The following is a 23997-nucleotide window of genomic DNA, read 5'->3' as shown; positions in this document are numbered from 1 at the left end:
TGACAATTCATAAGTAGATGAGAAAAGAAGAAACATAGGTATTTAGTGCAATATACACTCTCTGGCCACTTAATTAGGTACACCTTGCTAGTATCGGGTTGGACCCAGTTTGGCCTTCAGAACTGCCTTAATTCTTCATGGCATTGATTTACAAAGCCCCAGAGATTTTGGACCATATTGACATGGTAGCATCACGCAGTTGCTGCAGATTTGTCTGCTGCACATCTATGAGCATTATCCTGCTGAAAGTAGCCATCAGAAGATGGTACACTGTATTCATAAAGGGATGGACATGGTCACCAACAATAATAAGGTAGGTCGTGGCATTTAAATGATTCTCAATTGGTACTGAGGGGCCCAAATTGTGGCAAGAAAATATCCCCCACACCATTACACCACCACCAGCCTGAACCATTGATACAAGACAGGATGGATCCATGCTTTCATGTTGCTTACGCCAAATTCTGACCCTACCATCTGAATGTTGCAGCTGAAATCGAGACTCACCACCATGCAATATTTTTCTAATCTTCTATTGTCCAATTTTGGTGAGCCTGTGTGAAATTTAGCCTCAGTTTCCAGTTCTTAGCTGAAAGGAGTGGCACCTGGTGTGGTCTTCTGCTGCTGTAGCCCATCTGCTTCAATGTTTGATGTGTTGTGCATTCAGAGATGGCATTCTGCATACCTTGGTTGTAACAAGTGGTTATTTGAGTTACTGTTGCCTTTCTATCATTTCAAAACAGTCTGCCCATTCTCCTCTGACCTCTGACATCAACAAGACATTTTCCTCCACACAACTGCCACTCACTGGATAGTTTCTCTTTTTTGGACCATTCTGTGTAAACCCTAGGGATGGTTGTGTGTGAAAATCCCAGCAGATCAGCAGTTTTTGAAATACTCAAACCAGACTGTCTGGCAACAACAACCATGCCACGTTCAAAGTCACTTAAATCCCCTTTCTTCTGCATTCTGATGGTCGGTAGATGCATTGAGTTGATGCCATGTGATTGGCTGATTAGCAGTTTGTGTTACCAAGCAATTGAACAGGTGTACTTGTGGCCAGTGAGTGTAAGTTACATTTCTGACATTGTCTACTGAGACATTGGCATATTGTAAGTCATATGCTATGATTCAAAAAGCATAGCTCTGTTTTTATGTCTGTTTTACCTTTATTGGGAAAGCCAATGTATCCTTCTACTACTGTTGGGTGATCTTGCACCTTCTATAGCTCTGTTCTCCATTCATTCACTGGATCCAAAACATACACTCCTTCTTTTTCTTTATTAGCTGTAGTACGGTATTTCTGCTCCTTTCTATCCAAGCTACAGATACTGAAGCTCAGGGCTACAAATTACAGACCAGAGACTATTCAATGTAATACGTTTTAAAAATAAACCTCATAGATACAATGCTAATATGGAAAAAGTACAAGGGAAGGTATGTTTAATACAAAGTGAAAGGAACAAAACCTACTTATTTTCATAGCGGGGTGGATTTGGGGTTGAGAACATTCCCCAATATACAATCATTGTCAAGGAAATGTAGGATTTTTGCTTGCACATGATTGAATGGTTGACCTCTTTCACAAAGCTAAGTGAAAATTCACTTTGCAAAGAGAATTAGCGAATTAGTTAAAGTTGTGCAGATTTCAATCATCCAATGATGTGTATGCAAAAATCAATTTAAAAAAAAAATCTTCTTGCAAATGATTGGGTTTTCTTACTAAGATAAGGACTGACAAGTAACCCATTACAGACATGTAGCACAACAATATGGGTTTGATTTATTAAAAAAATCACTGTGTGACTGTCTCAGTCTTGCACAGCTGTGAGAATAATTCCTGAAATGGGTCTAAGATGTTTATTTCTTATGATCATCAGCTCCCTCTAGTGGGCATAATGCAGTATTTTCCTGACTTAGGTATTTAGATGGCACAGATGGTCATATTAAAGCGGAACAACAGTATACTCTGCTTGTCTCCAGTGATGCGGCGTCCTAGAGTCCCCTGTCCGGCTACTGACATATTCAAGCAGCAAGCTTCTGGGTCTCGAACGCTGGCACGCCTGGGAGTTCAGTCAGAATCGGCAATGTCGAATTTTGTACAGTGAGCTGCGAGTGTGTGCAGTGCACTGTACAAGGGTGGACAGGCAGGTGAGTAACTTTAATGCAGGAGAGACAAAGCGTGTCTCTTCTGTATTATATATCCTGCCTGTTCATCCTTTTTGTAATTTTAGGAATAAAGTTCCACTTTAAAAAAACATATTAGGTACATTAGGGGATTATTTGTGATGGCTGTGCGAATCCTGATACATTCACACAGCATTTTTTTTATATAAATAGACCCCTATATGACAGTATTGCAGCCTTGTGTCTGCAACACGTGGGACAACCCTGAAAATTACTTAAAGTTTTACTAAACCCACAACAGTAAAATCAGTCTGTACATGCAGTTACGCATGCTTGTTATACTCACTGTGGAACCTAAGGGGTTAATCCTGAACATTGTGTAAAAAGGCTGTTTGATTCTGTGATCCTCCCCTTCTTCCACTGTCCCCAATCCATCTCCTGATAGTACAGAGCCTTGGGGGCACTCTGCACATGTTCAGTTTGATGTGTATTGCTAGAGAGTTTTATTTAATTTTTTTATGGGAGGGTGCATGTGATCAGCACAGGGCCAATCAGCACTGTCCAGACAGAGGGCCAATTGTCCTGCAGCCTCATGGGACAGCAAGAGTAGAATTAAAACTCATCCTACAAGCTTTAACCTGTGCTCGGCCAGACACTGATCAAAGTCACAAGACTGCTATATTTCCATGTTCTGTGTACTGTGGGAGACCAGATATAGTGAATGCAGGGTCCTGGGTTTACTAACCAGTCTTAAGCTGGCCATACATGGATCGAAATTCAGATGGTTCAGCAGGGAATGGCCGAATTTCGATCCATGTATGGCCACTGTAGTTGAACAGAAGTCAATCTATCAATCGACTATTGTTCACATGTCCTGTTGGAGAAGTTTCATTCAATCAGTGCTGCAGGCTATAGAATGCAGTGCTGCTCAGTGTATGCTGATGGCGGAGACGTCTCCCCACTGTCAGAATACAAAAACACAGCAGGGTGGTTTCCCCCATCCACCTCGAATCAGATCAGTTTTTTTTCATTCAACCAGCTGGCTTAATGAAAAAAAAAACAGACTAATCTATGGCCAGCTTTTGGACCTATTTACCCTATAAGTTAAGGCATGTTGTGTTAAGGCAGCCCATTCATTTTGAATGGGCTGGAGGTGCATCTTAGTCTACAGGTTGCACAAAATACAAGGGCTATTCTTTGAATTTGTAGGACAGATGTCTGTGAAGCATTTCATTTGTCCAAGTCGAGGTATATCTAGTAATAGTTAGTCACTTTAAAGTGTTACTAAACCCAGGACCCTGCATTCACTATATCTGGTCTCCCACAGTAGACAGAACATGGAAATGCAATTATTTTAGTAAATAAAAACTGCTAAATACCTTTTCTCATCAGCAGTATATAGCAGTCTTGTGACTTCTATCAGTGTCTGGTTAAAGCTTGTAGGAGGGGTTTTCATTCTCCGCAGACAGGCTGCAGGACCCCTGACTGGACAGTGCTGATTGGCCCTGTGCTGATCACATGCACCCTCCCAAGAAAAAAAAAACCTCTCTAGCAATACACACCAAACTGAGCATGTGCAGAGTGCCTTCTAGGGCTCTGTTCTATCAGGAGATGGATTGGGGATAGTGGAAGAAGTGAAGGTTCAGAGAAGACAGGATCAAACAGGCTTTTTACACAATGCAGAGGATTAACCTTTTAGGTTCCACAGTGAGTATAACAAGCATGCTTTACTGCATATACAGACTGATTTTACTGTTGTGGGTTTAGTAACACGGACTTGTTCTGTAATGTTGAAGATGTTTCAAAACTTCTTCAAGCCACTTTCTCAGTTGTATTGAGTGAACGAATGGGAAGTGCTCTGTGCTGAGTGGCTTTCTGTTCATTCAGAAACCAAAGCATAGTAAACACATTTTATTATGCATTAGTTATGAATGAACACAGTGAGTGTGTTCACTGTGTTCATTTAGAAAAGGAAGGGGCAGGTAAATTCCATATTTATTAGCCCCTTCCCCCGCTTTACATTTTAAAACACCCCCCACAGCAGATGGGGGGGAGCAGAGGAGGGAAGCCAGCAGCACTGCTGAGGGAAAAGGTGCAACACAGGGGAAGCCTGGGTAGTAGGGGGAATCTGCACTCAGTGATTAGGGTGTGCCCGGGCACACCTGGCAAACCCCCTGCGCACGCCTATGCTTCACCCACATTGGCTCCAATCTGTGCACTGTTTTGTATTCTGTAATTGCCACCATTCCCATGCAATACATATTATGCTTTCCACCCCTCCAATCTATACCCTGTGCTGTACATTCTGTATTCCCCTCTTCTCCAATGTGCACACTGTTGCTCTATGTTCTATACAACCTACCACCCCATTCTACACACTGTGCTGTATGGTCTATACTCCCTACCACCCCAAACTGCACACTGTGCTGTATGTTCTATAATTCCTACCACCCCAATCTGCACACTGTGCTGTATGTTCTATACTCCCTACCACCCCAATCTACCCACTGTGCTGTATGTTCTATACTCTCTACCACCCCAATCTACCCACTGTGCTGTATGTTCTATACTCCCTACCACCCCAATCTACCCACTGTGCTGTATGTTCTATACTCCCTACCACCCCAATCTACCCACTGTGCTGTATGTTCTATAATTCCTACCACCCCAATCTGCACACTGTGCTGTATGTTCTATACTCCCTACCACCCCAATCTACCAACTGTGCTGTATGTTCTATACTCCCTACCACCCCAATCTACCCACTGTGCTGTATGTTCTTTACTCCCTACCACCCCAATCTACCCACTGTGCTGTATGTTCTATAATTCCTACCACCCCAATCTGCACACTGTGCTGTATGTTCTATACTCCCTACCACCCCAATCTGCACACTGTGCTGTATGTTCTATAATTCGTACCACCCCAATCTGCACACTGTGCTGTATGTTCTATAATTCGTACCACCCCAATCTACCCACTGTGCTGTATGTTCTATAACTCGTACCACCCCAATCTACCCACTGTGCTGTATGTTCTATAATTCGTACCACCCCAATCTACCCACTGTGCTGTATGTTCTATAATTCGTACCACCCCAATCTGCACACTGTGCTGTATGTTCTATAATTCGTACCACCCCAATCTACCCACTGTGCTGTATGTTCTATAATTCGTACCACCCCAATCTACCCACTGTGCTGTATGTTCTATAATTCGTACCACCCCAATGTGCACACTGTGCTGTATGTTCTATACTCCCTACCACCCCAATCTGCACACTGTGCTGTATGTTCTATACTCCCTACCACCCCAATCTACCCACTGTGCTGTATGTTCTATACTCCCTACCACCCCAATCTGGACACTGTGCTGTATGTTCTATACTCCCTACCACCCCAATCTACCCACTGTGCTGTATGTTCTATACTCCCTACCACCCCAATCTGCACACTGTGCTGTAGCATTTATACTAGACTTATCACAGTTCCAAAAACAGCTCAGAATATGAAATCGAGGTAAAGCCGTGCTTCATATTCAGTGACCACCACCAAACATCTGCATGCTGGCAGGACTCACTGACTCCTTATGATCACACTCAGGTTGGTCACATAGATCTCTGTTTCTGTCATCACTCTCCTCTTTCTCACCAGTCGATGGGTCCTTTCCTGGGGTCTCCTCGCGTCCACCTGTGTGTGTAGTCATAAACATTTGGTAAATTACCTTGTGCATGGAAGTTTGGCTGTTGTCATTTAAGGTGGAGTGTGACTTAATTTCTATTTTAAATACTGTACATTTATGTAACCCTACTGCTTCTAGACAATGTGCTGTAAATTCTATATCCCCCCCTGCTTCATTGTGTACACTGTGATTTGCTTTCTATACTCCACACTCTTTGATTGTTGTTCTGTACTCCACACCAAACCAGTGTACTCCAGTCTGTACACAGTGTTTTAGATTTTATATTCCACCCTGAACCCCTTCACACTTCCCTACTGTATACAGCATGCTGTACACTACATACCCTGCTACAATCCATCGCCACCATATTAGTCCCCAAACACTGGACTGCATTCTTAGTCCATAATGGTTACAAATGGGTATGTTTTGCTAGTATCTATAATACAATAATGTGTGCAGGATGTCTGTGCCTTAGCTATGTTGCAATGTTTAGTACAAAAGGGGTTTTCCTGTGGATTACTAGGCAGGAAGGCAGCTGTGTGTTGTAAAGTTGCTCACCAATCTTCCACCTTAATTCTAAACAACCTCTGTTCTGGTAATATCTTGAAAAGTTTTTAAATGTATCCATTATTATTAATGTAAAAAAATATTCTGCATTAGAAACGCTTCTTTATGAATAATCTTAAAATTTTAGTGACTCTTTAAATAAAAGTCTGTTAGGAAAGGAATATAGGGATGTCATTTCTTCCATAGTTGCATGGCTGTTATGCTTTAATACTTTCTGAGTAACTGGCCCAAACAACTATGTAGATGGGGAAGTTCTTAGCTGTATGGTATTTTTTTTTGGTTCAGTGACCCAAGTTCTGAAGTGAGAGGGTTGGAATCACTAGAATTTTCTGAAGGTAGAGTTAGCAAATTGCAGCCCCCATAATTCTGTTATATAAGGTGTACTATAAGTGGTTATGCTCTCTAAAGCATGATGGAACTTTACATTACAGCTATGTATAGGCCAGAATCCGTCTTCAAAAGAAATTCCTATTCTACATGCCCAGGATTCTCCAACTCTAATGGATCTGCCCTAAGATACATAATTATGTTTTACATACTTCTTTAATTATCAATCTGTAATTATAATCAATTTTAATGCATGCAATTTACATTATCATTGTCATTACTGTTTTTAAAAGGCCAAATGTATGCGGATCTAGATTCCATTCTTATTGCTGCCCTGGATGGAAAACGCTCCCTGGAGGAAATCAGTGCATTGTCCGTAAGTGTCTGTTTTACTGTTCTACTCCTCTGGTTAATAACCTACACAAACTCACTTATGCGTCATTATACTTCTGTTTCTTCGGTCGTGTTGGAATTCAAATGTGATTTAATATGTAAATTCTGTGTAACATAGGCACATTAGCCAGTGATCAATAAATAGAACTTTGGCCTCCCATTAGGCCTGGTTCACACTTATGCGAATTGGATGCTGTCTTTAGCTCTGTTTCAGGGCTGAATTCAGGCATAGATTCATCCCTGAAATGGAGAACAGGGACGCACAGCGTTCCTGTGCGATCCGCAGTCGGTTCCGGTGTGAACCGAGCCTTAAAAAATGTGCAACACTTAATTAGACATTTATCTGCACTTATAGTTTGCACTTAGTCCCCCTGACAAGTCACACAAATACCTACGTTGAAGTCTATCTAATGCACTTTCTTGTGATGGTGTGACAATGATGCTTGAATTCAGAGCAGAGTTGCCACTCTTATGTAGGCTGCGCCTGCTCACGCTACAATGAGCTTAAAATATGTTGCAGGGAGGGTGACTATCAGCATTGTCGCTGCAGATTTGCATGCCCTGTAGACTGTCAGTCAACACCTGGCCACACTTAGTAAAAAGTAGCTGAATTACTAATGTTAGTGGCAGCCACAGCAAGATCACAACCACATAAACACTAGACCTCACAGAAAGATTTGTCAAATGCTAGTATATTTATTAGTCCATATTGTTACTCATATGCACTGTGTTGCAATTTATAGTTGAGTGTTCATATTCATTTGATGCTGTGAGGCTTCCAAGTCTAAGCTGTATACACCATGAAAAAGATGGTCCACAAATGTCAGTTCACAATATGTGAATAACCTATAGATTACCAAATCACAGATCAAAGCAATACATTGCACAGCAATTTGTGTCAGAAGGGGAAGTTTGGCCAAAAACACTGTGGGTTGATTTACTAAAACTGGAGAGTGCATCCGGTGCAGCTCTGCATAGAAATCAGTCAGCTTCCATTTTTTATTTGGTCAAAGTTTAATTGAACAAGATGAAGTTGGAAGCTGATTGGCCACCATACATAGCTGCACCAGATTTTGCACTCTACAGTTTAAGTAAATAAACCCCTGTGTATTGCTTGAATCTATGATTGACAAGAAATTGGTTAATCTCGTATAGTGGCATTTGTGGTTGTGGACTATCTCTTTCATAATAGAAGTAATAGCATGTTGCTTATTTCCAATACATACAGTATGTACTATTCTTTTGTCCTGCAGGGTTCACGTTATACCTGAAGTTTTAGGAATACACGTTATTATATAAAATGTCTTTCCATTTTTTACCACTTTTTTTTTTTTGAAAAATATTTATTGATTTTTTCAAAATATATTCATAGAAGACATTGTACAGAACAATTGTAAGGCATGAATATAAACAATTATTCTGTATATAGAATGCATGTTCTATCTAAACATAACAAAAACAGATTTATAGGGGTCGTTGGGGAAGGGGAGGGGAGAGAGGGGGGGGGAGGGGGGTAAGCAATTCACATTTGCCAGCTTGTGACTAACATTGGGCAATAAATTGCCAAAAAGGTTGATCCTACATTTTCGTACCTTTAGGGAATGGAGGCGACTTATGAGTCTATCTAGCTAGATAACCTACAATATGGTCTAGGTGAAACATGTTATTTGGGTAAATATAGTCCCGAAGTGTAATAGCTGAAGTTGATGGATGTCAAGGAGCTTCAGGTGATTGTATGCCGCCTACGGTGGTTTAAATGAAGAAGGATCAGAGGTCGGAGGAATTTTAAGTTTGCCAAGTGAGTTGGTGATGTCTCTCGTCAGGTACCATTCTGTATATCTAAATGGGTGCATTATGTCTTGGATGGTCTGTTGGGGAAATGTGGCTTCCAGGAATCTTCTCCAGCGTTTGAAAAATCGTGGGGTAAAGCGAAGATTTGACTTGATGAGGTCCAATCTTTCTAGATAGAATAATGAAGTCAAGGCTTTTATAACCGCAGGTAGACTGGGCGGCGATGTCGATATCCAGTGGGACATAATAGTCCTGCGGGCTACAAGAAGGCAGATATGGGCCCAGTGCGGTATGTTTGAAAAGTCCAATGTGGACGAGGAGGATGCTGGAGGGGTGATGCTGAATAGGCATAGTAGGCAGTCTCTATGTAGTTTGATATTGCAGATTTTATTAATGTAGGCTATCACATCGTTCCAGTAGCTGTTAATAGCAGGGCACTCCCAGAGCCTATGGAGCAGCGTAGGACGCTGCAGTAGGCACCATGGACATAGAGCTTGAGACGGGTCCTCTTTGTTAAAACGGAATGGGAAGTATGCTCTATGGATAATCTTGAATTGAGTTTCACGCCATATTTCAGAGATCGTAAGTTTCCGGGTGAGCCTATATCCCTCAAGGATTTTGTTGGGTAGGTCCTCATCTCCTAGTATTTGAGACCATTTTTGAAAAGGCGTGAGGCGGTATTTCCGTGACTGGTGCTGGATGAGGTGAGAATAGATGTTGGAGATAGAGTAATCTTTGCTTTGCAATAGATTGTCGACAAAGGAAGGTTTGAAAGGATCCGTCTTGGGACCATAGCAGGTTTTCAGATAATTTGTGAGTTGGTAATGGAAGAAGCTGTGTGCTGGCGGTAGGGAGAATTCCCGCATCAGATTTTGGTATGGTTTGAGCTTGCTTGTGTTGTTTTGGTATAACGAGGTTATCTTCATGAGTCCTTTGGATTGCCATTGGGTATAAGCTTTATGTAAAGTGGAAGGTAGGAACATTGGGTTGCCTTGTATTTTGAGATGTTTCGAGATACTAGAAGGCAGACCAAGCAGTTTTCTGACCTCTCTCCAGGCGATGACAGTGTCTCTGAACAAAACGCTGGTTTTGAGGTGGTGCGGCAGGTTGTTAGGATTGGAGTGTAGGATGCCTGCAAGGTCGTATGGAGAAGCCATAGAGTCCTCTAGGGCAAAGTTGGAGTATTTGGACCCTCCTGTTAACCAGTCTAGTCCCTGTCTGAGTAAGCATGCTAAATTATAAAAACGAATATTGGGGAGCCCCGCCCCACCCTCGCTCTTCGGGAGACATAGTTTTTGGAGCGCGATGCGTGGTTTTTTGCTAGACCATAGGAAAGCTGTCACAGCTCTCTGAAGTTTCTGCACGTCTGAATGCCTCAGTAGTAGAGGTATGGTTTGCATAGGATACAGTAGGCGTGCGAATGATACCATTTTGAAAAGATGAGCTCTCCCAAAAAGCGAGAGGGGAAGGGCACCCCAAGCCTCCAATTCCCGCACAATTTTGGCCACCAGGGGAGGATAATTAAGTACATATAAGGAAGATGGGTCTCGGCCTATATGTATTCCTAAGTATGTTATATGATGGGGTGCAATAGTCAGCGGGGATAAATGTATCCATTTAGTGGATAGTCGAGGGTGTAGTGTTAGGATTTCACTTTTATCAAAGTTTATACGAAAGCCTGAGCAGAGTCGGAAGGTCGTAAATATTTGTTTAAGTCTATCAAAGTCTGATACGGGGTCAGTAGAGAACAGTAAAATATCGTCCGCAAATAGTGCAGAGCGGAGTGTTTGGTTTCCCAAGGTGATGCCACTAACCCCTTCGGTTGAATTGAGGATTCTGGATAAGGGTTCAATCGCAATGTTGAATAACAAGGGGGATAGGGGGCATCCCTGTCTTGTTCCTTTCGCTAGGGGGATGGTGTCCGAAATAAAATTCGGGGTGACAAGGCGTGCCGTTGGTGAGGCGTACATTTGTGCGAGGAATCTTGTGATTTGACCTGAAAAGCCGAATTTTTCCATTACCGTAAAAAGCCATGAAAAACCAATATTGTCAAAGGCTTTTTCGGCGTCTAGGGACATGATTGCTACATCTTGATCGGGGTGTGTTTTAGCGTATTCTAGCGCCATTAAGACCTTACGTATATTTAATGTGGCTGATCGTCCTGAGACGAAACCTGATTGGGCTGGGTGTAAGAGGGACGGAAGTAAGAGAGCTAGACGTGATGCTATAATTTTAGACAGGATTTTAACGTCTACATTTATTAATGAGATTGGACGATAAGAGCCTGGGAGTAATGGATCCTTTCCTTTCTTGGAGATTAGTTTAATATGAGCTTGTGTCCCTGTGGGGAGGTAAGGACCTCCGTCCCACATGGCTGCATATACATGCTTCAGTGTGTTGGGGATGAAGTCAGTCGTTAATTTGAAGAATTCCGCAGTGTACCCGTCGGGACCCGGAGCCTTAGCAGAGGCCATAGATTTGATCGTGTGTTGTATGTCTTCTAAGGTGATAGGCGCATTAAGTGCCTCCAAGTGTGACGTTTGAAGCCTGGGCAGGCGTATCTTGTCAAGCAGGGCTTCAACGGCAGGTTGATCCGTTGGGTCTGCACGGTACAGATCAGTATAATAATCTGCAAGTAGTTTGCTGACTTCGGTAGGTGAGGTAACTAACGAGCCGGAAGCATTTCTCAAAGTTGGGATATGTGTAGGACGTCTTGGTCCTGAACATAGTCTGGCTAGCATTCTGCCTGCCTTGTTGCCAAATTTGTGAAAGTGGAGGGTGGAGTACGAGGTTTTAGCAGCTTCGTGTTGTTCTGCCCAGAGATCAAAGGCACACTTGGCCCGTTTCCATTCCTGTATATTAGCTAAGGTGCGGTCTAATGTTAGCTTGTCATGAGCTAGGCGTAGGGAGTCGCTTGCTTGCATATATTGTTGTCGAGTGTGTTTTTTAAATTGTACAGTGTACGAGATAATTTTGCCCCGTAGGAAAGCTTTGCCTGCTTCCCAGAAGAGGTTTGGGTCAGAGATATGTGCTCCATTCGTGGTGATATATTCTTCCCATGTTTGGTGCAAGACTTGTCGGAAGTCTTCATTATCCGCCAGATATGAAGGGAATCGCCAGATAGGGGAAGGAGTTGAGGGTGTGAGTTGTGTCATATGGACTGCGATGGGACTGTGGTCTGAGATTCTGGCATCGTAAATGTCTGGGGTGTTTATTACAGATACTAGGGCCGGGGAGACAAAGAAGTAGTCTATACGAGAGAAGGTATTATGTGGGGGCGAGAAGAAAGTATATTCTCTGTCAGTCGGATGTGTCAGGCGCCAGATGTCTACAAAATGCATAGATTCAATAGAGTGTGCTAAGGGAGTCGCGTCCGGTGTATGGGAGGGACCTGGTCTTGTCGTTTGCTTAGGGAGATGAGTGCGGTCTGCTAGTGTGGACATGGCAGAGTTGAAGTCCCCGCCCACTAAATGTAATACCTCGGGGGCCGTGAGAATCCATTGAACCATGTCCTGAAAGAATGAAGTGTCTGGAGAGTTGGGAGCATAGATATTAGTGATAGCTACGGCTTTGTCACCTATGGTCATATGTAAGGTCAGTTTGCGGCCTAAAGTGTCAGCCCTCATTTCTCTGACAGAGTGTTGTAGGTTTTTATGAATTAAAATAGCTACACCGGCCTTGCGGCCCACTGCAGGGGACCCGTATACAGAACCTACCCACAGTTTTTGAAGGCGTGTTAAATCGTCTGCGGAGAGATGTGTCTCCTGTAATAGGGCCACATCTGCCCGAAGACGCCGTAGGTGTCTGAGAATGGACATTCGCTTATTTGGGGATCGGAGCCCCTTAACATTCCATGATATAAATTTTAGGTGACTCCCGTCGGCAGAAGAGGACATGGTTGGATATGATAGTTGCTATATAAGGGAGGATGATCAGGGAGCCTCCCGACATGTACAGTGCCGACCATACGGGAATCACCCAAAAACCGTAAGTCACATAGTAGAAAAGGTACTAATAGGGCAAACATGAATTGCAAATGTATTGAGCAATAAGTATTGAGCTGTAACAAAGCAGGATTACGGTTATAACGTAACAAACTACAAACAGTGTACTTCACTTTTTTCCACATGGGATACAACTACCCATAATGCCTTTCAGCGACCCGCCAGCTCCTCACATATGAGCATGAATTTGGCTAGGAGGAGTGGGATAAGGGAGGAAGAGATGAGGGAAAAAGGGGGGAGAGAGGGGGGGAAGGGAGGGGTAGGATCAGGGTATGGGGTTAGGGGAAGTGCTGGTTGTATCTGTGTCAAATAAAGGGCTCAATTGAAATAATGAGGTGGAGAAATAAGGGGGTGACTTGATCAAATGGTTTGCCCCGTTAGGGGTCTATAGCCATGGAGATCACCTGGGTTATTATAATAACCTTTTGGGTAGACAGAGTAAGTGGGCGGTGGGTAGTGGTAAGCCAGGCTTGGAGGCATAATAACAAGACCATTAGCTAACAGATAATAGCGGCCGTGTAAAACATTGCAACTAAAACAGGCTAGCATTAAAGTAAATTAAAAAGGCAGAAGGCAGGTCAGGGACAATGAGGGGTAAAATTACCCGTCCGAGGAAATGTAGATGGTTAGATAAAGTTCCTGGAGTCCTTCATCGATTTGCAGAGCGATCATCTTGGTTAGTAAAGCGGCTGCGCTTGTATGGGGGTTTTGTGGGGCTGCGTTGCTGTTTAGGTGGTATCTTCGCTGTCGATGGTGATGATGATGGTGAATTCTCTTCAAAGTTGCTATGCTCCATTTCTGTGCCTCTGGTGGCGAGAAAGTGTTCCGCCTCCTCAGGGGTATGGAACGTGAGGTGTTCTCCTTCAGGTGTTTGGATGCGGAGGACAGCCGGATAGGCTAAAGAGAACCGGATTTGGTTATGGTGAAGGTTGGAGCAGATCGGTGAAAACGCTTTACGCTGCTTCATTACCTCTATGGAATAATCTGCAAAAAGTAGGAGTTTTGCGCCATCAACCATTAAAGACCGTGAGCGACGAAACTTTTGCATTATGGCATTCTTGTCTGCGTAGTTGAGGTATTTTACAATAACGTGGCGGGGTTTGGCACGTGGTTCTGAGAATTGACCTATGCGGTGCGCGCGTTCAATAGTGCAGGGAATGCGAAGGCCCAGTTGTTCTGGAATAATTTTTGCGCAGATATTGGTTAACTGTGGTGTGGAAACCGATTCAGGCAGACCAATGATGCGTAAATTGTTTCTTCTCGAGCGATTTTCCAAATCATCGAGTTTGTCCCATATGTCCCTATTAGCAGCTGTGAGGCGTGCTACTGCTGCAGATGAGGCTGTGAGTTCATCTTCCAGGGAGGAAATTCTATCCTCTACCTGATTGATTCTCTGTGCCTGTGCTTGTAGGTCAATATGTAACTGCTCTAAACCCCTATGGACTGCTGCATCCACTGTAGCTGTGAGAGTGGGGCCCAGCAGCGTGACTACAGCCTGTGCAATCCCAGCAGGGGAGGTAGGGTCCGTACCTTGTATGTCTGGAGCTGAGGGGAGCGGTGGTTGTGGCTGTGGCAGCGTGTGTGCCTGCGTGTGTGCCTGCTCCGTCATGCCTGGGGCGGTCGCCATCTTGGCTGTGTCCGCCGCTGTGTCTCCTCCGGTGGGGATCGCGGATGTGACCGCCCGGGCGTACGATCGCTCCACAAAGCGATCCATGGGGGCCCGCTGTGTGTCAGCACTGTGCTGGGGGGTCTCCTCGGAGCAATAGCCGGCTTGAGAGGCAGTTTCGTGAGGGGCGCTGCGGGAGCTGAAGCTCGCTACCTCCTCTCCATGTGGCGCCGGAACCGGAAGTATGTTACCACTTTTATACTAATACATAATTCTATATGGTAATTAAACAATAAATATTAATAATCCTTTTTTTCTGTTTGCAGCAATTTGCAGAAACAGCTGTGGTGATGGATTCTGTTCCCGTCCAAATATGTGCACTTGCTCTAATGGACAAGTTTCTCCCAACTGTGCATCAAAAACTGGTGAGTTTTAGTGACAACATACCAATGTTTTGAAACATCAAAATTTCAGGTCCAGGTCCTTATCCTTACTCCAGCTGCCAGTTGTCCAACATGCATTTCCTTTATTTAAGTTTCTTTTTAGCATAACAGTGGTGTTAGGAAATAGGTCAATGGCAATTTAGGTGTTATTGGCTCAGTTCACAATGTGTTAACCAAAGGATTAAGATATTTATTTTTAGTTATGTGACTGTGATTTTACAAATCTCACTGGTTAAAAATAACTAAAATAAATGTTTATAACTGCCAACCATTACAGCAATTTTTTACTGCTATGTTACAGCATTTGAAGTCCTCTAATGTCAGATGATTGTGTACTAATTTCTTAGTACACAGTCGCTGAAGCTAGTACACCATACAATGAAATCACCCTGGCCCTATCACATTGAGTGAGGAAAATGTGCCAAAGACACATTGGGGTTGATTTACCAAAACTGGAGAGTGCAAAATCTGGTGCAGCTGTGCATAATAGCCAATCAGCTTCTAACTTCTAAATTAAGCTTTGACTAGAAAACCTGGAAGCTGATTGGTTTCTGTGCAGAGCTGCACCAGATTTTGCGCTCTCCAGTTTCAGTAAATCAATCCATTATGTCATTTTAAAAAACTATGGAAAAATCTCAAAAATATTTATCTAGATCCATGGAGCCCAACCTGCAGCCCAAAGGCAACATGTAGTATTTTGGTGTTTGAATGCAGCCTTCAGTCCCCAGCAGCCCATAGTGAAAGCATTGATTTGTAAGGAGGCCTTTAAAACCAGTAATCTCTAGCTGTTTATGTAATATTTTCCTAGCACCGACTGTTCCCTACAGCATGATTTCAGCCCCCATGCACTCCTGTATAACAGTCTCTGACCATTTCCTCTAGTAAGTCTTCAGTCTGTGACAGTCTTCTTTAGCATTACATTCTGTATAATAAATACTGTGTTTAAGGCTCCCTAGAGATATTAAGGGTTCCATTTAAGGTCCTTTTAAAGACCCCATTTGAGGCTCCCATACCTATATAGTAAGTTGACAGCCACAGAACTAGATTGTTAGACCCATCAGAAATGTTACATCTAAAAATGCTTCAGAGTTGTTCATGCACTATAATTTAAAGCCTGGCTCCAGGCGCAGTGTTTTTTACATTTTGAAAAAGATTTTAAATTTAGTATGATTGTTTACATCTATAAGTGATTTTTTTTTTTACTTACATTTTTGTTACAAAACTCAACTAAGCTGGTGCTAAAAAAAGACAATGACATCTGCCTACCTTATCATTTCTTATCCTGGTGTCTTTGGGACAGGAAGTACTTTCATACTTTTATAACAAGTGTATGGAACACTAATTCATATCCTTATATAAATCCCACACAAAAGAAATTCCTACTACCTAAACAATACAAAGAAACAAAAAATTGTGAAATAATAATAAAAAAAAATATAAAAAAAAGTTTTATATATATATATATATATATATATATATATATATACACACACACACAGTATATACACACAGTATATATACACAGTTTCGACATATATAGTCAAGTGTTCACAACTTATAAAAATATAAATGGTGACAAAATATATATAAAGTCCAGTATTCACAAATTATATAAATATAGTCCAGTGTCCATAAACAGAAAGGAGAAAAAACACCCTGTGTCTTCACTCTTCATGCATATGCACATCCACCACCAGGTGAAAAACCTCCTTACCTCAATGATATCAAAACACTCTCATCATTGCTATCCCAATAATGCCACTCCACCACCTCAATCCTCCTCAGCCTATACCAGACAACTATACCCTCTGTTTTCAGATGTAATCATAGGGCTCCAATCGCATGTCACATAGAACAGAAAGGCACAGACATAGTGTACTCCCTCTTACACCTTTATTCAAACACCTCGCAAAGCATTACACTTACAGGAAAAAAAACTCTCAAAGCGCTATACAAAATCCAATCATCTGCCTGCTTACCACAGTACTCACTGAGACTTTGGCATGATATCATGCGCTAGGCTCCTCCCTCCTAGGCATGTTGTGCCCCGTGCTTGGGCTTCCTCAGTAGGCAGCGAACCAAACAACCCAAGCCCTTAAGTAGCTTCCGCCTTCATATTCACAACAACATATACACACATAATCTATCAAGCAGCAGCTGGAAGTTTAATCGGCCTTAACTGCCTCATAGATTATGTATAATTTGTAATGTATATAAAGGAAGAAGCTACTTAAGGGCTCAAGTTGTTTGGCTCCCCACCTACTGAGGAAGCCCAATCAGGGGGTGCAATGCTTCTAGAAGGGAGGAGCCAAGCCCGTGATGTCACTCCAAAGTCTCGACGAGTGCTGTGGAGAGCAGGCAGATAACTGGATTTATAAAGCACTTTGAGAGGTTTTTTTACTGTAAGTGTAATATTTTGCAGGGTATTTGAAAAAGATGTAGGACAGAGTACACTATGTCTGTGCCTTTATGTTCTATATGACATAAGATTGGAGCCCTATGATTACATCTGGAAACAGAGGGTACTGTTGTCCTGTATAGACTGAGGAGGATTGAGGTGGTGATCCCTAAGGAGCAGCATTTATGGAATTATTGGGATAACAATAATGAGGGTGTTTTGATATTATTGAGGTGAGCAGGTTTTTCACCTGTCAGGGGATGTGCACATATGCATGAAGAGTGAAGACACAAGGTATTTTTTTTTACTTCTATTTATGGACACTAGACTATATTTTTAAAATTTGCAAACACTGAAATTTATATATAATATGTCATTATTTATATTTATATAAGTTATGAACACTTGACTGTATATATATATATATATATATATATATATATATATATATATATATATATATATATATATATATATATATTCACTATTTTCCATTACTTTGTATTGTTTGGGTAGTAGGATTTTCTTTTGCGGGGGATTTATATGAGGATATGAATAAGTGTTGCGCTACCCTGTTTTGGTTATATATGTATCTGTTTGGTGTTGTGGAATTACCATACAGTGTTCAGGCGGGCAACATTTGTAAATTGAGGATAGTTTATAACACAAAGTAATTGCACTGATTGTGAATATCACTATTTTTGACAGAAGTACTGACCCACTATATTAAAAACAAAAGAAATGTTTAGGCTAGAGTTGGGCTATATTTGTGCTTCAATGAGTTTCCCTATTACCAATTACCATTGGTGAATACTTAAGACATTACCCCGGTCAAACAAGAAAATCAAACTTTACAACTAGGAAATCTCTGCAATGGTACACAGGTGAAAAAAACTGACAGAGACATTTCCTATTTCATCCACAATGAAAACTTTTTTTTTTTTTCTTTAAATATTGTATACTTAACATACATGACTGGTTGAAGAAAAATACAGGTTCTTGCCATTTCATTTATCTTAGTAAATCCCACCCTAAATGAAACAAATTGTATTTCTGACATCACAGATTTTACATTTACAGTCCCCCACATAAAACTCTTTTTTAAGATAATGTAACCACGTATTTATTATTACAGTCCCTCAGTGTGGCATCCGATGCATGAATGGAGGAACATGTGTAGAGGATCATTGTCAATGTCCAAAGGGTTATGCTGGAGCACACTGTGGTCAACGTAAGTATGTTTCCTAAATTCTATTCCTATAAGGGCCCTTGACTGAGGATATAACAATAGTCATAGCAGATCTTTAGACAGCAACACAGGAGAGTTTCTAGAGTCTCACTGAATCATGACATTATCCGTGTAGCAAAAGTATTAGTTATGCATGTGTGTAATATTTTGTATATTTGAATAATAATAGTTTATTTGTATAATCTCAGTACTGTCATTACTTTCAAATGAGAATTGAAGAGCTTATGGGGAGTATAATGATTGGGTCATGGGGCCCAGTCATCTATAGTTATACCTTTCAACTAGGGATGGGTCGAACTACCCCCTGTTTGGTTCGCACCAGAACTTTTGAGCAACGGGAAAGTTTAAGTCTATGGGACCCGAATGTGAAAAATTAAAAGTGCCAATTTTAAAGGCTTATATGCAAGTAATTGGGCATACAATGGCTATGAGGGTCAGGGTACTGCCCTGGGGGACATTTATCAATGAAAAAAAGGTTTGTAAAAAATGTCATTTTTAGATGAGCAGTGATTTATTGATGCTTAACGTGAAAGTATAAAAATGAAAAATTCTTTTCAATATAGTGTCTGGGGGGTCCCCTTAGTCCACCTGTAAAGTGGCATATCTGTACCATGTATAGAAGCTGCTGCAGCAATAATTGCATTTATAAAGCCCAAAAAATGACATTTTCCCTGCAAGCTTTCTTTATTTTGCAAGCAACGGCTTGGGGAGCCAGTCTGTATAATGAGGCCACAATGTAGTACACGGGGAACAAGATTATAGATTTTTTGGATAAATTCTGGTGTCTCTACCACAGACTTGGCCAGCCTGGGATGACGTCCCAGGCTGGCCAAGACTGCAGTGTGGAAGAAGCTCGGGGATCAGTGTGGTACGCAAGCTGTACTGTTGCCGTGACAATGCATTTTGCACGAATGCTTGAATACTGGTCTTCTAACTCAGTATTTTTTAGGTGATCTATTAATAAACTTGTCCATGTTTTACCATTGCCACTGAGGAAATCACCTGACATTTATTAACCCAATGAGCACTGACTTCTTTTTACTGTGTGTAGCTGTATGTCATATCCTCCAGATATGCTTGTGGTTCAGCTGCACTGGGTTACATTGAACTAACTGGTCATCCCCTTCTATATTTGCACATAATCCTTAGTTGAGCGCTGGTGTAAACTCTTTTTCTTCCATGTGATGGTAGAGAGATGGAATGGCCTTACATGAAAAGAAATAGTGACTGAGAGCCTGCCATTGTCATACAGCACATTCTGCAAATACACGGAAGGGGGCAGAATCCACCAGGTAGAAATGAAGAAGTTGTAGAGCCAGCAGCTTTGACAAGCTTGCATTTAGACGCTGGGCATTTGGGTGGCAGGGACTGTATTTTTTTTTCCGCTGCAGCAGATGGACCAGAGAAGTTTGCTGGTTATAGTATGCAGCTGGTGGTGTGCTGCTGGCAGATGTGCTGTAAGGACCTGGGACACTTGTGCTTTACCATCATCCCTGTCATTGGAGGCTGCTGAGAGGCCATGAGCTATAGCAGGGACAGACTGAGGTGAGTATGGAGGAGGGACAGATTTGTGCCCCATTTGTATGGCTTTTAGGTGCTCTTGCCAAAGGTGTGAGTGGTGGGAGGTTAAATGCCTAGTCAAGCATGTGGAACCCAAATGGTTGGTGTTTTTGCCATGCTTGATGCGCTTGAGACAAAGTTTGCAAACAGCAACAGTGTAATCGGCTGATACAATTCTAAGGTATGGGAAAATTTAAAATCTATCAATATACTATCAAGTGCTTAATCAACAATACCAGTTTCCCCTCGTTGAGTAAAAACAAAATATTTTTCTATGTGGATCTGTGAAAAAATAAAACTAACTTCTCAAATAAGATGCTCAAAACCAAAGTACATGTGATAATGATGAATCAGTGCCTTACAAACAAATCAATACCTCATACATATTCACTGTAAATGAAATAAATAAATATATGGATATAAATATGACTAATATGGTAAAGTGACCCTTAGTCGTGAGTTTGCATATACAAATATTAAAGTGACAAAATAGTGCAAAGATGTTCAGCATAAAATGTGCAATAATTGATACATGGCCAAATGCAAATTTCAATCGTACCATAAAATTATAATAAATAAGTAATAAAAATAATAAATTAATAGGGCAGCCAATCCCACCACAGGGATGCTGTCCCAAACAGTGACAATAGTGTAGTAAAGTCCAAAAAAGTGCAGTAGTGGTAGGTGTTTTCCACAGCAAAGTCTTTACACACAGTGCTAAACCAATGTGCAGTGATTTTTTCTTTTTTCTATGCACGTTTTAGTGCATCTCCCAAGTGTTTCCCCCAGCCTCTCACCTCCAGAAGCGGCCCCCAATGGGCCAAGTAGAGCGGGTGGATAATAACTAGGAAAGGATGTGTTCCCTGCAGCGTGTCTTTAAGCATCAAATGAGTCTGTCTCTCATCCCCAGCTTCCAGCACTTTCAGCGGTCCCAGCAATTTAATCAAGAACAGAGGAGAGGTCTCATGGTGTAGTATTTAAAACATTTATTTGAAAAAAACGTAATAACTTACATTAAAATAAGCGTCGGCACCTGACTCCTCCTACCCTTTGATAAAGTCACGTGCTGTGACGCAATGCGTCAGGGTAGGAGGAGTCAGGTGCCGACGCTTCACGGGGACGGCCGAACCCGGAAGCTTTGCTTACATCTACCGTTTGCTGCTTATTTTAATGTAAGTTATTACGTTTTTTTCAAATAAATGTTTTAAATACTACACCATGAGACCTCTCCTCTGTTCTTGATTAAATTGCTGGGACCGCTGAAAGTGCTGGAAGCTGGGGATGAGAGACAGACTCATTTGATGCTTAAAGACACGCTGCAGGGAACACATCCTTTCCTAGTTATTATCCACCCGCTCTACTTGGCCCATTGGGGGCCGCTTCTGGAGGTGAGAGGCTGGGGGAAACACTTGGGAGATGCACTAAAACGTGCATAGAAAAAAGAAAAAATCACTGCACATTGGTTTAGCACTGTGTGTAAAGACTTTGCTGTGGAAAACACCTACCACTACTGCACTTTTTTGGACTTTACTACACTATTGTCACTGTTTGGGACAGCATCCCTGTGGTGGGATTGGCTGCCCTATTAATTTATTATTTTTATTACTTATTTATTATAATTTTATGGTACGATTGAAATTTGCATTTGGCCATGTATCAATTATTGCACATTTTATGCTGAACATCTTTGCACTATTTTGTCACTTTAATATTTGTATATGCAAACTCACGATTAAGGGTCACTTTACCATATTAGTCATATTTATATCCATATATTTATTTATTTCATTTACAGTGAATATGTATGAGGTATTGATTTGTTTGTAAGGCACTGATTCATCATTATCACATGTACTTTGGTTTTGAGCATCTTATTTGAGAAGTTAGTTTTATTTTTTCACAGATCCACATAGAAAAATATTTTGTTTTTACTCAACGAGGGGAAACTGGTATTGTTGATTAAGCACTTGATAGTATATTGATAGATTTTAAATTTTCCCATACCTTAGAATTGTATCTCCACCATTTTTTATTCACTTGGTATGCTAATATTTATTGGGTACTTTCTCCGGATATTTACTGTAGAAGGTGGGGTTTGTTCGGCCCATTACATTTTATATTTCGAGTGGTACTACTGATTGATGGAATTGCGCCACATATCTTTTATTTAATTATATTTTGGGGAACTGAGTGGACCTGTCTATGTTGGCGGCTCTCCATCGGGTGGTTTACCGTCAGGTTCAAGATTTTCTTGCCCACATTGTGGTTTTGCGCACTAGTTCCCATTCATTTAGTGTAATCGGCTGCACATGTACTAAAGTACACATTCGCTGCTGGCCCCCTTACAGCATCATGGGATTATCTGCCTCTCCTTGCTGTCCTCTCAGACATGATGGGGGAGTGGGGGGTGCTTAGTAACAAAATGTAATAAAGATGTGTAAATGTGTACGTGGATGCACTTTAATCAATGGAAAGTGGTGTTGGGTGCACTTTAACTTGAGTGTTCACAACACAGACTCACTCCATGGATACACTATAATATACTGCATAATACTGTGTCAAACGTGCAGTAATGCACCAAACTATATGGCGTTAAACTTGCAGTAACGCAATGAAATATACGGCGTTAAGCTTGCAGTAACGCAATGAAATATACGGCATTAAACTTGCAGTAACGCAATTAAATATATGGCGTTAAACTTGCAGTAACGCACATAACTATACTGTGTTACACTTGCAGTAATTCACAGAACTATACAGCATTAAACTTGCAGTAATGCATAGAACTTTATGGCATTAAACTTGCAGTAATGCAATGAAATATACAGCATTAAACTTGCAGTAACACAGAACTATACAGTGTTAAACTTGCAGTAACACACAGAACTATATGGTGTTAAACTTGCAGTAACGCACAGAACCATATGGCGTTAAACTTGCAGTAACGCAATTAAATTTAAATATACGGCGTTAAACTTGCAGTAACGCACAGAACTATATGGCATTAAACTTGCACTAATGCAATAAAATATATGGCATTAAACTTGCAGTATTGCAATGAAATATACAGCGTTAAACTTGCAGTAATGCACAAAACTATACGGCGTTAAACTTGCAGTAACGCAATGAAATATACGGCGTTAAACTTGCAGTAACGCACAGAACTATATGAAGTTAAACTTATAGTAACGCACAGAACTATACGGTGTTAAACTTGCAGTAACGCACAGAACTATATTGCGTTAAACTTGCAGTAACGCACAGAACTATATGGTGTTAAACGTGCAGTAACGCACAGAACTATATTGCGTTAAACTTGCAGTAACACGCAGCACTATATGGCGTTAAACTTGCAGTAAAGCACAGAACTATACAGCACAGAACTATATTGCGTTAAACTTGCAGTAACGCACAGAACTATATGGCGTTAAACTTGCAGTAATGCACAGAACTATATGGCGTTAAACATGCAGTAACGCAATTAAATATATGGCGTTAAATGTGCATTAACGCACAGAACTATATGACGTTAAACTTGCAGTAACACACAGAACTACATGGCGTTAAACTTGCAGTAACGCAATAAAATATACTGTGTTAAACGGTCATTACACTCACACTGACTGAACTATCCCTACATTGACACTAATGTAAAGATGAATGGTCTCACTACACTCACAATGACTGAATTATCCCTACATTCACACTAATGTAAAGATGAATGGTCCCACTACACTCACACTGAACTATTCCTAGATGCACATTAAACTGATATTCTACACTGACAATAGATTCAGAATAGCACACTATGGCACACTAACTGTCTAATAGCACTGAACAGAGCCCTGTTC

At 41.4% G+C, this 23997-nt stretch overlaps 1 protein-coding gene across 1 annotated transcript in view; it reads left to right on the top strand.

The window, feature by feature from the left end:
* Window positions 1-23997, top strand: part of FBN2 (fibrillin 2) — a 320766-nt gene that overhangs the window by 6390 nt on the left and 290379 nt on the right. Inside the window, exons 2-4 of the mRNA XM_073625060.1 lie at window positions 6996-7078; window positions 14823-14921; window positions 18473-18568. Coding sequence (XP_073481161.1) covers window positions 6996-7078; window positions 14823-14921; window positions 18473-18568 — 278 coding nt within the window. The remainder of the gene's footprint in view (window positions 1-6995; window positions 7079-14822; window positions 14922-18472; window positions 18569-23997) is intronic.

Source organism: Aquarana catesbeiana, linkage group LG01, assembly GCF_042186555.1.
Source record: "Aquarana catesbeiana isolate 2022-GZ linkage group LG01, ASM4218655v1, whole genome shotgun sequence".
NCBI classification, from domain to species: Eukaryota; Metazoa; Chordata; class Amphibia; order Anura; family Ranidae; genus Aquarana; species Aquarana catesbeiana.
The sequence above is the reverse complement of the archived record's forward strand: the minus strand, read 5'-3'. Positions and strand labels throughout refer to the sequence as shown.